We start from the raw sequence: 13,973 nt of genomic DNA on the forward strand, positions 1-13,973 counted from the left end.
GGGTTTAGCTTTGATCTGCACCACTGTCTATATTTCTTCACTGGAGTTCTAAACCCTGCCTTTGGGGGGAAAATGTTCATTTCAAAGATGGCAAGGTGGTGTCCCAGGTAAATTGGGAGATGGCCTTCTCAGTGACTGCTCTCAAGCCCTCAAACTACCTCCCTAGAGATGTTATATTGGCATCCTCTATGCTATCCTTTTGTAGGCAGATTAAGAACCTGAACAGTCAGACCAAAATAAAGCTGGTTTGGGTCACTTTGGAGATATGCTTTTTAAATGATGCATGCATCCTAAGAGGCCAGAAGCTGTGTCAAAGCCATGCTCCAGTCCTAAGGATTAGAGCAGAGCTTTGGCACAGATTCTGGCCTCTTAAGATGCATGTATCTTTTAAACGGCATGCCTCCAAAATGACCCAAAGCAGCTTCATTTTGGCCTGTCTGTTGAGGCCCTAAGATACCTTTATTTCAGCAGGGGGAAAGGGTCCTTTAGAATATTGTGTACTATTTATTTGTTCTTTAAAAATAGTTTTAAGTGTTTTTAATTCTGTTGTATGTTTAATTATATATTTAAATGTGTGTGATACACATCTTAAAGTTGTGCCTCTTTTAACCCCTGTAACCTACCTTGGGTCTCAGACAGGATATAAATATTAATAGTAGTATTAGTAGTAGTAAAGCTATTATATGCTCAAGTAACAAAAATATAAAGCTTTTGAAAATTAATGTACACCAACATTTAATGAATGCTTCATTTTGTATGTGTATATTATCTTGAAATATTTTCAAAGCAGCTTAATACAGTATAGTTGTCTACTGAATTCACTACTGTCCCCTGGATTCTTGCCCTTCGGCTCACTGGAAGGTAAATTACTGATTGTGTGATGCCCTGGTCTGCATGTAGGAATGGGTCAACACAGATTAAGCATGATGAACAGAACCTGGAATTGTCAATTCAAACGGAATTCTCTGTCCTGGAGATAGTTTACACATTATGTGAGAGGCACCAGCTGCTAAATAAGCCCAGAGGCACAGACTACTCAAATTCTCTGTGTTGAAATAAAACACATGTATCCAAAAAACATTTGGATATATGACCATTTCTAAATCCATATCAGTAAGAAACATGTTTGTACTAAGAAATTATAAAACAAAGCAAGTTTTGACTTGTGTTTAATGTAATAAATTATATGAGCAATGGTTTTTGTAATTATTCTGTATATGAATTTGCATCGTCCAACAATTGAACTTCATTATCAAGGTATTCCAAAATCACGTTTCCACCATTACACAATGGAGATTCTTTACAGTGTAGACAAGATGACAGAGTCTGATCCAAAGGCAAGGCTTCTCCAGATGCAGTGTGACAAAGTCTTAGTTTCTGAAATTAAAAAACAAAATACAAAAACTTGGTTATTGTTTTTTTTAAAAAAAACACTTCTAAATCAAATATAGGCGGGTTACAGACCACCGAAAAGCGGCGGACTGCACCCGCCCCTTTCCTCGCCGGATCGGGGCCTCAGTGGCCAGAACGGCAGCCGCTGAGGCCCCGATCCACCGCTTTCCAGGCCGCGGGGAAGTGGCAAAAGGCCCCTTCCCCGCGGCCTGGAAACCGTATAGAGGCAGCGCGGTCGTGACGTCGTAATAGCGGCGGCTGTGTGGAACGGCCACTGCCATTTTGTATGCGCTCCACGCATGCTAGGGTTGGGGGCGTCCAGAAAGGACGCCCCTTTCTAATCCTAGCATGCGCGGAGCGCACACTTTAAGGCCCGTTTGTAACGGGCCTCAGAATACAAACATTTGTTTCAATTGGTTTACCTTGGCTGTGGTTTTGTTGTTGTCATTTTTAAGGTTCGCTATAGAAGCTGCAAAATCTATTGCTTTGCCAATGCTCCAGCTACTACAAAAGAACATGGGTTTGCTTTTCTCCTTGCTTCCTTTAGGTAAAAACACTTGGAAATAGATTCTCTCTGTCTGCAACAGAAAAAAAGCCTCTTATGTGTTGTTAACATAGCAGTTTACAGAGACATATTTTCTATTAATTTAACTCCTCTGAAATGGGTTTTGTTCATAATGATCAGATAAACCAGAAAAAACTAATTTCTCTTGACTAAAAAATGTGAGGTTTGATATTTTATGCTTTATATGAATTTAAAGCTGGTGATGAGTTGTTTAAAACTGCTAACTTTGTGGATATTTCAGCTCTATTCCAACACATGCTCCAGTATCCCAGGTCCCTATGTAACTGCCCACCCACAACTGCCAAATGGAAAATGGACCCTGACTCCACACAAGTTGCTCACCCATGATCAAGGCAACTTAGGGATGGAACAGATGGCCAGGAAGGGACAGCTTGAAGCCACCACCGCTAAAGATGCACTGGGGCCACAGTAAACACATGCCATGGCCCCAATCTGCCCTGATCTGTATCTCTTTGGGTCAAGAAAAGGCTGCATTTTCCAGCCCCACAGTGGCTTCAAGACACTCTGGCGGGGTGTGCCGCCTTAGTGTCTTGAAGCCGCCCACGTCTGGGTAGCCAGCTGGCTTCTGGATGGTTTCACAGTGTGAAGCATGTAAATGCCATGCTCACAAGACACCCAGAAGTGGGCTTTAATGGGACGTCTGTTTTGGCCCTTACTTCTTCCTACTACAAACATTCCCCCTCATTTTAGTTCAATTCACAATTCAAAGTAAAAGGAGCAGTAGAATTTAGCCATTCTAGCTACTGTAATAAGAATGGAAACTATGTGGGCCACAATTAAGACCTTGCATGGCTGAATGTAGCTTCCAGGCTGATAGTTGCATACCTTTGCATTGGACACTTGGAAAATGTGGTAATGCTTTTGTCTTAAAGATAACAGACTAAACAAAATGTCCATGTTATTTCACAAGTGCACGGTGTCTTCCCTTTTTACTCTTTGAATACTGGGTTCCACCCACACACCCACTTTTACTTTGTCTGATCTTGAAAACTGATTTATTTTGTTATAAAACAGAATCAATGCAATAACAGAAACAGGCATCACTTTCATCTAGATACATGTAATAACTTACCTGTGGTACAGATTTATCCCCACTTGCATGCATTTTCAGTTTCATTAGAGCCACCTTGGCTGCTGTTTCACTGCTCTTGGCTCCTTTGCATCTTTTAGTCACTCTGGCATCTATCTTGGAATCTTAGGATATATAAATAACACTTATTTTAATAGGATTTACCCCTCTCATTTTACTATAAATATGCTGCACTGAACATTGTTAAGATACTTAGAAACTGGTTTACTAGAAGAAAGTATAGCCTCTCTCAATATATGTACATAAAGGGATGTTTCCTCTGACTTTACTATATGCATACTAGTATTCTGCTTGTGTGACAGAAAGTAGCCAGCACAAATATCTTAAATGAGGGGAACTGTAATATATGATATAAAGACCTTTCTTTTTTCTGTTGTTTTTCTGTTTCGAGAATGGTTTCAATGCAGCTCAATTGTCTTGTTGGATACATGAGTTTTTTAGTGTTGTGTTTCATAAATAGCAGTTGATTTGCAGTGGCTGCTCGAAGCTGAGAAAGAGATTTGTTAATGCCCAGTTCTGCAAACTATAAAGATATAATTTGATGTATTTGTTGGGGGAATAGTACAGACTTGTTTCTTTGTAGCAATTTTGCTTTAGTTTTCCTGTTTTTGTTTTGTGGAATACAAGTGTCTCCACACCTTTCTGAATTTTCCTGGTACTCCAAATGTGATGCAGAATGCCTGGGAAATGCAATGTCATTGTATCATCTATTCCTGCAAGGGTTTTACAAAAGTGAATATTCAAGTTTAATAGACAAGATTAAAATAGAAACCTACTGCACATAGGCAGCCTAGTAAGGTATTAAATGCAGGGAGATCCAATCTTATGCTCATGGTACGTGGTTCAGTCCATATACATGTCTATTCAGAGGTTCCACTGAAGTTAACTGAGCTTTCTCCCACATGAGTAGATTTTTGCGGACTTAGGTCCAAAACACACTGCAGAAATAATCTAGTTTAAACTGCTTTAACTGCCCTGACTCAGTGCTACGGAATCCTTGGAAGTGCAGTTTATTGTGGCACCAGAACTCTCTCATAGTGAAGGCTAAATGTCTCACAAAACTACAGTTCTCAGTATTCCTTAGCATTGAGCCAGGGCAGTTAAAGCGGTCTCAAACTGGATTATTTCTGCAGCGTGTTTTGGACTTTAGTCTCTGTAATGCTGTCTGAAAATGAGAAGCTGCTGCTGCATTGTTGTTGCTGTTATTTCATTTATATCTTGCTTCATCCCACCCCCGGCCAGTGTTGGATTCAAGATAACTTAGAGGAGTTAAAGCAGATACAGATAAAGTTCACGTCATACAAAATATAATTAAATTATCAACAGAATTAAAAGCAATTTTAAACCGTAACATAGGCAATACAGCACATTTCTATATGTGCAATCAGTACTCAAAGGCCTGTTGAAACAAACAAAAGGCTTCATCTACTGATTTAATTACTTTATTAATATGCTGCTGTTCTCTCAAAATGCCTGGGAGAATTTATATGCCTACAGATGGATAACAAGGAGATCTAACCTCTCTAAGAGTTAAGAGTTTTACAACTCTTTGTTCTATCTCTTCCTCTCTCTGCTTTCTGCCAGCATGGACCAGCTGCAAGGCTCTCTCTTCTAAAGATGTTTATCTTCCTTCTTACACACATGGAGATCAGTTTTTAGGGATCTCTGTACCAAAGTAGGTTTTCTCTACTGATTAGTTATTTTTTGTAGAACCTAGATGTAACAATAAAGTAAATCTAATTTTTACCTTCCTATGTATCCTGTTTATTTACCAGAAGCTCAGATCTAGCCCTTTTACTAGATACCTGTGGAGTACACACTTGCTGCTAATGCTGCTGAACTAAGCTTACCATTTTTAACCACATTTTCTAACATAGGGAACGGTCACTGAAAAGACCCTCTCCTTTGTTTCTTTCAGATAACCTGGACCCAAACTTTATACATCACAACCGGCAGATTGAAACGTGCCTGGAAATGGACAAGCAGCAAGTAGAGATTTTAGCTTGTTCATAACTGAAAGTAAGCCTAACAGAATTGTGTGACTAAAATCCAAATAATATTGCATTTTGAGTGGAATAACAGTTTAGAGACAGTGCTTGTCCAGTGAAATAATGAAAGGTTAAATAATTTAAAAGCATCAACAGTAACATTCTTGGTCTTGCGTTCTGTTCTAGTCTCTAGTCCTGAGCAGTCTACTGTAGAAAACACTATTGAAAATAATTCTATTTACCTACAATATCTTTAATAAGCTGCTGGGTAGCAGCCATACGAGGTTTAGGGGTCTCCAATTTCTCACATTCATGGTCTGGCTGATGACGGTGCCTGGAAACAAGAGATGAGGAAATTACTATCAGGCACTTTTATAGAATCATACAAAAACATAAGGGTAAGATAGGTAAAATTTACTCCTTCGCTCACCTTAAGCAAAACTGTTTTTCACAGTAAGAGCATAATACAGGTACAAGTTCTCTGCCCTCACAACCTTTATAGCTGCACAAGAAAGATGTGTGATGATCTGGTTTGACATCCCCACTTTTTAGATTTGCCTAGGTCAATTTCAAAAGAACATACAAATAAATACCTTGTTCAAAGACCACGTGTTACAAAATCTGTTAAAATACTGTCTTACATGAGGTTAGCATATTCTCAAGTATACATTGCACATTAGTAGTCTTTCTTAGCTCATTCTTATCACGTGAACCATTGTTGCCAGAATGTCAAGAGGGCACTGGAGAATGTCAGGGGAGAGAGAGAAATATTCACAAATAGTAAAGTTAGGGAAACTGAATAAAATAAAAAGATTACATGCTAATTCAGTCATCCTTCCACATTTGTGAGTTAAGCATTCACAGATTACTGTACTGGTCACTTCCTCTGCTGTTCCCCATTGTTGTTGTGAACTGTCCTTGGGCCTACCTTGGCTCATGATGACTCTGTGGATGAGACATCTCTAAGATCCCGTCTTCAACTGCTGTGCTCGGGTCCTGCAGGTTTAGGCCCATGGCCTCCTTGGTTGAGTCTAGCCATCTGGTGTGTGGTCTTCCTCTCTTTCTACTGCCCTCCACCTTTCCCAGCATCATTGTCTTTTCTAATGAATCATGACTTCTCATGATGCAGCCAAAGTTTGACAGCTTCATTTTAGTTATCATAGGGCCCGAACAGACAAGCCAAAATAAAGCTGCTTTGGGTCACTTTGGAGGTATGCTGTTTAAATGACACACACACCTTAAGAGGTCAGAAGCTGCACCAAAGCTGTGCTCTTAGTCCTCAGGACTGGAGCATGGCTTTGGCACAGCTTCTGGCCTCTTAGGACGCATGCATAATTTAAACAGCATACCTCTAAAGTGATCCGAAGCAGCTTTATTTTGGCCTGTCTGTTCAGTATCCTAAGTACTTTTCTCTAGCACATCTCAAATGAGTTGATTTCCTTTCTGTCAGCTTTCTTCACTGTCCAGCTCTTACATCCATACATGGTAATTGGGAATATAATGGCTTGGACTACCCTAACATTAGTAATCAGAGTTATATCTGCCCTATACATGGCGAAAAATAGATGCCTCTAGGCATTTCTAGGTCCTCCAGAGTGATTTGATGGTCAGCTTTTAGTGGAGGAACAGAAATACTAGAGAAGTGTTCTCTCAGGTAGGGTTGCCATAGCTGAGGACCTCCAAACCGGGACAAATGTAGGACAAGGTTCAAAAATGTAGGACCTTTTTTTTTTTTTTTTTTTAATTTCCTGGCCAGGAAATTAAAAAAAAAAAAAAAAGGTCCCACATTTTTGAACCTTGTCCTCCTTCTCCTTCCCAGCTTGAGAGGAAGCCTGGGGCTGCTCCCAGGCCGGGAAGGAGCGTGGGGGCCGCTTGTCATCACGGCCATCGCCGCGGTGGCAAGCGGCCTCCTCCTCGGCCTCGCAGAGGCCTTGGAGGACCCCACAGCCGGAGCTCCGACCGCGGAGCCGCTTCCAAGGCCTCCAAAGGGGCCTGGGGAGAGCTTCTCCCAGGCCCCAGAGGCCTTGGAGGAGCGCTCCGCGATCGCGGAGCCGCTTCCAGGGCCTCCAAAGGGGCCTGGGGAGAGCTTCTCCCAGGCCCCAGAGGCCTTGGAGGAGCGATCCGCGATCGCGGAGCCGCTTCCAGGGCCTCCAAAGGGGCCTGGAGAGAGCTTCTCCCAGGCCCCAGAGGCCTTGGAAGAGCGCTCCGCGATGGCGGAGCCGCTTCCAAGGCTTCCAAAGCCTCCAGGCCCTCGCTGGGAGGGGGGTGTCCCGGGGGCGGGGCCAAACCGGGGCGGGACCGTGTGGACCCGCCCCAAACCGGGAAAGTCCCGCCCCCAGGCGGGATATGGCAAGCCTACTCTCAGGTAAAAAAAGTGTCCTATATTCTCATTTTCCCCCAGTTTTGTGGTCATCCTGCAACTCTAATCCCCATGAAAGCTGAGAGCTGACTGTAAAGTAATCTGAAACAAATTATTACTATTCATCAATACAGAAGCTATTGTGAAGAATACAGCCTCTAGTTTATCAGGAACGTCTAAGAAGAAAATGGCTACCACAGAGAAGCACAGCTTAAACTAAACACCTCACAGCTCAAAAGCAATAAAAAGCCTTATTTAATCTAAGTGAAAGGTGGCAGAAACCAGAGAGGAAAGAAATAGTTTTGTTCAGGTATGCATCATTTCATAATACAGCAAGGAAGCCTTTGCTTACATGCACCTTTTTTCCAACATGAACTCTTTTTAATTATCTGGGCTACGTACACCTGAATTATAACATATGGATTTGCATTTGCCTTACAAACCAGGAATGCAGGATAGGAATCCTGGCTCACAGTACTTCTTTGCTGGAGAAGCACAAAGCAAATTTAGCTGGCTCAAAATGAATGCCAAATCATTTTCTTTTACAAGGGAATATATAACGCTTCAGATGTCCCAGGCTTAGTCATGCATACATGTCCATTCCAAATCGCTACCCTGCCATAAGCTAATATCAGTGAAGCAGCATGACCCCTTTAAAGGGGTCTTTCATACATGCAATGTGCACATTCCCTACGGTAGGTAGGACTTCAAGGAAAAAAGCTCAGTGGGCTGTGGGCAGGAACTTGTGGTCTTCAGGCGTTTTGACATTCTTGACCACTGATAGCAATGAATGAGGATTTTGGGATCTACCAACATCTGAAAGATCACAGCTTGGTCTGTGCAAATGGGGCTGTTCACAAGTTATTGGGAAATTGTTCTAGGTTACCTTGACATCAGAAATGGTTTCACTCTATTTAGTTCACTCAGTTTTCTCCACTTGATTCCAGCATGAACGGAATTTTCTCTATGTGGATTATATGGACTAAAAAGGGGGTTATTTTCATGTGTGGATTAAAATTATGAAGCATGCCTTCTGAATGAACCTAAGGGAAATGAACTTCATTACTGACTGAAGTAGTCAGGATTTATAGGATGCAGATTAACGATCAATTATCAGCTTACCTCAGAACAACCATGATCAGCTCGACTTCTGTGCTGAAGACTTACAGTAACAGAAGGATAAAGACAGCATTATTACGTGAAACAACATTTTTTTTAAAAAAAGATTAGCGTGGGATGGAGGAGCTACATTTATTAGATGTGCACCATCTTAAAATAAGCCAATTCAATATTTGTAATTCAGTTACACATTCAATTCAAGTATGTTTGTAAAATGCTCAGTTTTCTCATATTCACCCAGTTTGCCTTGCCTTTCCCACTGCTCTGTTATTTTCTCCTTCCCTATCCCCTGCCCCTGCGACATAAATTCAAGTTGTACTTTCCTTGAGCTTATACATATTTGCTTGCGTTTCTATTAAAGCCCCAAGAACGCAGCCTGTGATGTGGAAAAATAAAAAGCAGTTCCTTACCAAAAAACTCCTGAACAGCCATCACAAACAAAAGGTAGGAAGTCTGAAAGTGAAGAGAAACCATCATCTGCATTTATATTCGACAGATGACAGACACTTTTTCCTAAGATAATATTAGCTGTCTCACCACAGGAAGCCCTTTTAAACAATGGGTGGGTTAAACACTGGAGATGCCTAAATCAAGAGAGTTGATTCCTAAAGACCTTATTTTACTTATATTTTATGTATGTATTTATTTAATTTCTATGCAGGCTTCTATTTTTTTAAATAACTAATATTTATTTTTAAAAATTCAAAACATAAAAGTGCAATTAGTACTAATAACGTACCAACAAAGTTATATACAATGCATTACACAGAATACTTCCTCAGTTCCTGCTGCAATAACAAATGCCGCCTTCTTCTATGCCCAGAAAGGGACCCAAGGCGGCTCACAAATAAATGTATGCAACCTAAGGACGTATTTAATCAAGAAATGCAACCACAGAAATAAAAAAGAGTTTTATTTAGATTTATGTGAAGATGATGGCCGTTTCATTTAAAAAGGGTTTAAGTGACTTTGGAAACTAGATTCAGGAGAGTACATGATAAGAGTGGCCCAAAATTTTGGGCACAGTGTCCATATAGACCAGTGGTCCCCCAACTGTGTCCTTTAAGAGATTTTTTGGACTTCAGCTCCCAGAAGCCTCAGCCACGTTGGCCAATAGTCAGGGATTCTGGGAGTTGAAGTCCCAAAACCTGGAGGACCAAAGAGAGAGTGAAACACTACTAGGCCCTGACAAACTCTGGTAACCTAGCAACGGAACGAGGCCCGAAGACACGCCCACCTCTCCTCCGATTGGTTCATCGGACGGGAAGGGTAAAGGCACGAAACATGACTCTATACTTCCGGTTTCCCGTGGAGAGTGGCAACAGCGGCGACCCAAAAGCGGGATCTGGATCTCAGCTGAGGACCCGGAAGTCTAGTTACTATGATCACTCCGCCAAACCTATTCTCCCACTGAGGGCTCTCTTACCCAGCTGCCCGCAATGTTCCACTTCGCAGTGTTGCCCGATCTCCAGTTCCGCCATGGTCGTCTACGGCGCATGCGCGCTCAGCCTTCTCCTTGCCTAGAAGCTGGGAGGGATTCAGAAGGCTGAGGCGTCACCACGGGGGCGGGGCTCGGGCAGCCGTTTGACACCGCCTTTAACTGCCCTCGTGAATCATGGGAACTGTAGTTTATTGTGACATCAGAGCTCTCTGACAAAGGAGACTCAATGTCTCACAAAATTAAACATCCTAGAATTCCACCGCATTGAGCCAGGGGAGTTAAAGTGGTGTGGAACTGGGTTATTTTTGCAGTGTGGATACGACTGAGCTTGAGAGAAGAAGGAAGGGAGTGGCTTTAGTTCTCTGCACTCATTACAATAAGCTACTCCTCGGATGCCTAGTGATGGTGGCTGGGTCTTTTCTGGGGGCCTCCCATTCATAAGGATGCAGTAACCCCAGGCAATAAAAGAAACAACGCTCCATTGCTCTTGAGGGACTTGGGAGAAACAGGTTTTGGATTAGGAGGTCCAACATTATGATTTGGAGGGATGGCTAATAAGAGGCTCAGTCAGCATGAATATCTTTCTGGGAGTGCTCTGGAGCACATGTGCTTATAGAATAGAACAGCATGGTAGAGTTGGAAGAGACCCCAAGGGCCACCCAGTCCAACCCCATTCTGCCGTGCAGGAAATCTCAGTCAAAGCATCCCCATTGACAGATGGCCATCCAGCCTCTGCTTAAAGACCTCCAAGGAAGGAGACTCCACTACACTCCGAGGAAGGAGTGTGTTCCACTGTCAAACAGCCCTTACTCTCAGGAAGGTCCTCCTGATGTTGAGATGGAATCTCTTTTCTTGGAGCTTGCATCCACTGCTCCATTGGGTCCTATTCTTTGGAGCTTGCTCCCTCCTTAATATGACATCCCTTCAAGTATTTAAACAAGGCTATCATACAACCTTTTAAATGTCTCTTCTCCAGGCTAAACATCCCCAGCTCCCTGAGTCGTTCCTCATAAGACATGGTTTCCAGACCCTTCACCATTTTAGTCACCCTCCTCTGGACATGCTCCAGTTTCTCAATGTCCTTTTTGAATTGTGGCGCCCATAACTGGATACAATATTCCAGGTGGGGCCTGGCCAGAGCAGAATACAGTGGCACTATTCTCTTGATCTAGACACTAGACTTCTATTGATGCAGCCTAGAATCGCATTGGCCTTTTTAGCTGCTGCATCACACTGTTGACTCATGTTCAACTGCTGAGACTCCTAGATCCCTTTCACACTTAGTCTCATTCAGCCAGGTATCCCCCATCCTATATCTATGCATTTACTTTACATTTCTTTACATTACGGCTGTTTTGCTTCTATTTCACCAGGGCTGAGGTGAGCTCCCTTTACAATACATGCCATTGATTGTATTATATAGCAATAGCAAGTTCTCATCTATAAGTCTAAAAAATTATGATAAAAAATTGACCCAAAAATCCCAGGTTGAGTTGTTGTTTCTTAATTCCCAGCTTTCTCCCAACATAGGGACTCAAGGTGGCGAACAACATATATAAAGCAATACAATTAAAAACAGTACAAGAATGTTAAAATGAATAAATATAAATTTTAAAAAATAATTAAACAATTTTAAGAGTTAAAACAGTTACACATTAAAAGATAACACGTTAAAATTAAAAAAACATTAAAATTTATAACATTACACAACATTAAAGACACAGTTATTTACGAGTCACTATGGAAAGGTGATAGCAGCTCTTTCGGATTTCCCCATGCGGCGCAGAGAGGAGTTTAGCAAGAAAGAGCCCAGCGGAAAGAGTCCTGGTTGATTGATTGAAACTGCTGTTTGTTTAAGAGCCTCCAAAGCTGAAATGATGGAACAGAAAGCCTCAATGAGCGTCTCTCTTGCCATACCCACACATATACACAATGAAGGAGTCTCCAAGTTCACCCTCGACCTATCCATGGGCCATGGCGAAATCCCTAATTTTGGCCCCAAAACCTGACCTCGACTTAAACATGAGGTCGACTTATAGTTAAGTATATACGGTAAATCATCTATATATACCAGTTTCAGAGGGCCTCATCAGTTCCACCAACAGGATGCTAAAATGCACAGCTTCCATTCACTCACAAATCTGAGGGGCTCTATATTTTCTATCCAAATGGCCAATAGTAGACACCAAAACTTCTGGCCATTTCATTGCTTTTCAGGGTCTTTTATAGCCATAGAAACAGCAAGTACATGTCTATACTGCTTATCAGTGAAAACCTAAGCAGTTTACAATAGGTAAACCAACTGCTCCCAACAAGCTGGGTACTCATTTTATTGACCAACAAAAAGATGAAATGCTGAGTAGACCTTGGAGCCTTGCCTGGGATCGAACTCACAACCTTGTGGCTACTAATCTCTTTCTTTGATAAAATTACCAGCTTGGTAGATGAAGGGAATGCTGTGGATATAGTATATCTTGATTTCAGTAAGGCCTTTGACAAAGTTCCCCATGACATTCTTGCAAACAAACTTGTAAAATGTGGGCTAGACAAGATAACTGTTACGTGGATTTGTAACTGGTTGACTGGCCGAACCCAAAGGGTGCTCAACAATGGCTCCTTTTCATCCTGGAGAGAAGTGACCAGTGGGGTCCCACAGGGCTCTGTCCTGGGCCCAGTACTGTTCAACATCTTTATCAATGACTTGGAGGAAAAAATTGGGGGAATACTTATCAAATTTGCAGATGACACCAAATTAGGGGGAATAGCTAATACCCCAGAGGACAGGATCAAAATTCAAAATGACCTGAATAGATTAGAAAGCTGAGCCAATGCTAACAAAATGAATTTCAACACAGAGAAATGTAAGGGGCTGCATTTAGGGTGGAAAAATGAAATGCACAGATATAGGATGGGGGACACCTGGCTGAATGAAATTACGTGTGAAAGGGATCTAGGAGTCCAAGTAGACCACAAGTTGAACATGAGTCAACAGTGTGATGCAGCAGCTAACAAGGCCAATGCAATTTTAGGCTGCATCAATAGAAGTATAGTGTCTAGATCAAGGGAAGTAATAGTGCCACTATATTCTGCTCTGGTCAGGCCCCACCTGGAATATTGTGCCCAGTTCTGGGCGCCACAATTCAAAAAGGACATTGAGAAACTGGAGCATGTCCAAAGGAGGGCGACTAAAATGGTGAAGGGTCTGGAAACCATGCCCTATGAGGAACGACTTAGGGAGCTGGGGATGTTTAGCCTGGAGAAAAGAAGGTTAAGAAGTAATATGATAGCTCTGTTTAAATATTTGAAGGGATGTCATATTGAGGAGGGAGCAAGCTTGTTTTCTGCTGCTCCAGAGAACAGGACCCGGAACAATGGATGCAAGCTGCAGGAAAGGAGCTTCTCCCTCAACATTAGGAGGAACTTCTTGACAGTAAGGGCTGTTTGACAGTGGAACATATACTCCCTCAGAGTGTGGTGGACTCTCCTTGTTTGGAGCTCTTTAAACAGAGGGTAGATGGCCATCTGTCGGGGATGCTTTGATCTGGTTTTCCTGCATGGCAGGGGGTTGGACTGGATGGCCCTTGTGGTCTCTTCCAACTCTATGATTCTATGATTCTATGATTCTAATACTGGCATTTAGCAACCATGCCAAAAGTACTCCTTATACTCCCTATTAGATCCATAGAGTCATAGATTAGGAAGAGACCTCAAGGTCCAGTCCAAGCTTGCTCCATCATCATTAAGTTAATTCAATGGGATGAAACAACAGGCTTCAGGACCAAGGCTACAACGTATTACTATTGGTTTACAAAACATCTACGTCATGAAAATCTTGACACATTATAATTATTGGTGAAATAAGGAAAGCATCCTTATTCCCCCTATGATTCCTTATGGGTAAAGACTGTCATTTGTTTTAGTATGTACTCTGTTTGCCTGCCTTCCTGCGCAGGCGCAGCAGCGGTGATGCTCACCTGCCTGGGGGCGGGGCCTATTGC

The 13,973-nt window shown here is 42.2% G+C and overlaps 1 protein-coding gene across 2 annotated transcripts; it reads right to left on the minus strand.

The window, feature by feature from the left end:
- Nucleotides 1-1,143: 1,143 nt before the first annotated feature.
- Nucleotides 1,144-10,046, minus strand: ZFAND1 (zinc finger AN1-type containing 1). Of its 2 annotated transcripts, XM_089517527.1 has the most exons (8): nt 9,961-10,045; nt 8,945-8,987; nt 8,538-8,577; nt 5,487-5,614; nt 5,299-5,390; nt 3,051-3,172; nt 1,815-1,970; nt 1,146-1,377 (listed from the first exon to the last, which is right to left on the minus strand). In XM_089517527.1, the coding sequence occupies exons 1-8, from the start codon at nt 10,013-10,015 to the stop codon at nt 1,207-1,209; spliced, it is 807 nt and encodes a 268-aa protein (XP_089373653.1). In that variant the 5' UTR covers nt 10,016-10,045; the 3' UTR covers nt 1,146-1,206. The 2 variants fall into 2 exon arrangements, with proteins under 2 accessions (XP_089373654.1, XP_089373653.1); XM_089517528.1 differs by lacking the exon at nt 1,815-1,970 and having other exon boundaries at nt 1,144-1,377; nt 9,961-10,046.
- Nucleotides 10,047-13,973: the final 3,927 nt, after the last annotated feature.

The sequence above is a fragment of the Sceloporus occidentalis genome, unplaced genomic scaffold, assembly GCF_023333645.1.
Source record: "Sceloporus occidentalis isolate IW3139 unplaced genomic scaffold, rSceOcc1.0.p SCAF_3, whole genome shotgun sequence".
NCBI classification, from domain to species: domain Eukaryota; kingdom Metazoa; phylum Chordata; class Lepidosauria; order Squamata; family Phrynosomatidae; genus Sceloporus; species Sceloporus occidentalis.

Excerpts from the sequence above, each read along its gene's own strand:
- ZFAND1 (XM_089517527.1), bottom strand. The coding sequence starts at position 10,015 with ATGGCGGAACTGGAGATCGGGCAACACTGCGAAGTGGAACATTGCGGG. Across the intron at positions 5,615-8,537 it reads CTGATCATGGTTGTTCTGAG|GCAAATCTAAAAAGTGGGGA; the intron begins GTAAGCTGATAA and ends AAATTGACCTAG. Across the intron at positions 5,391-5,486 it reads GAAAAACAGTTTTGCTTAAG|GCACCGTCATCAGCCAGACC; the intron begins GTGAGCGAAGGA and ends TCTTGTTTCCAG.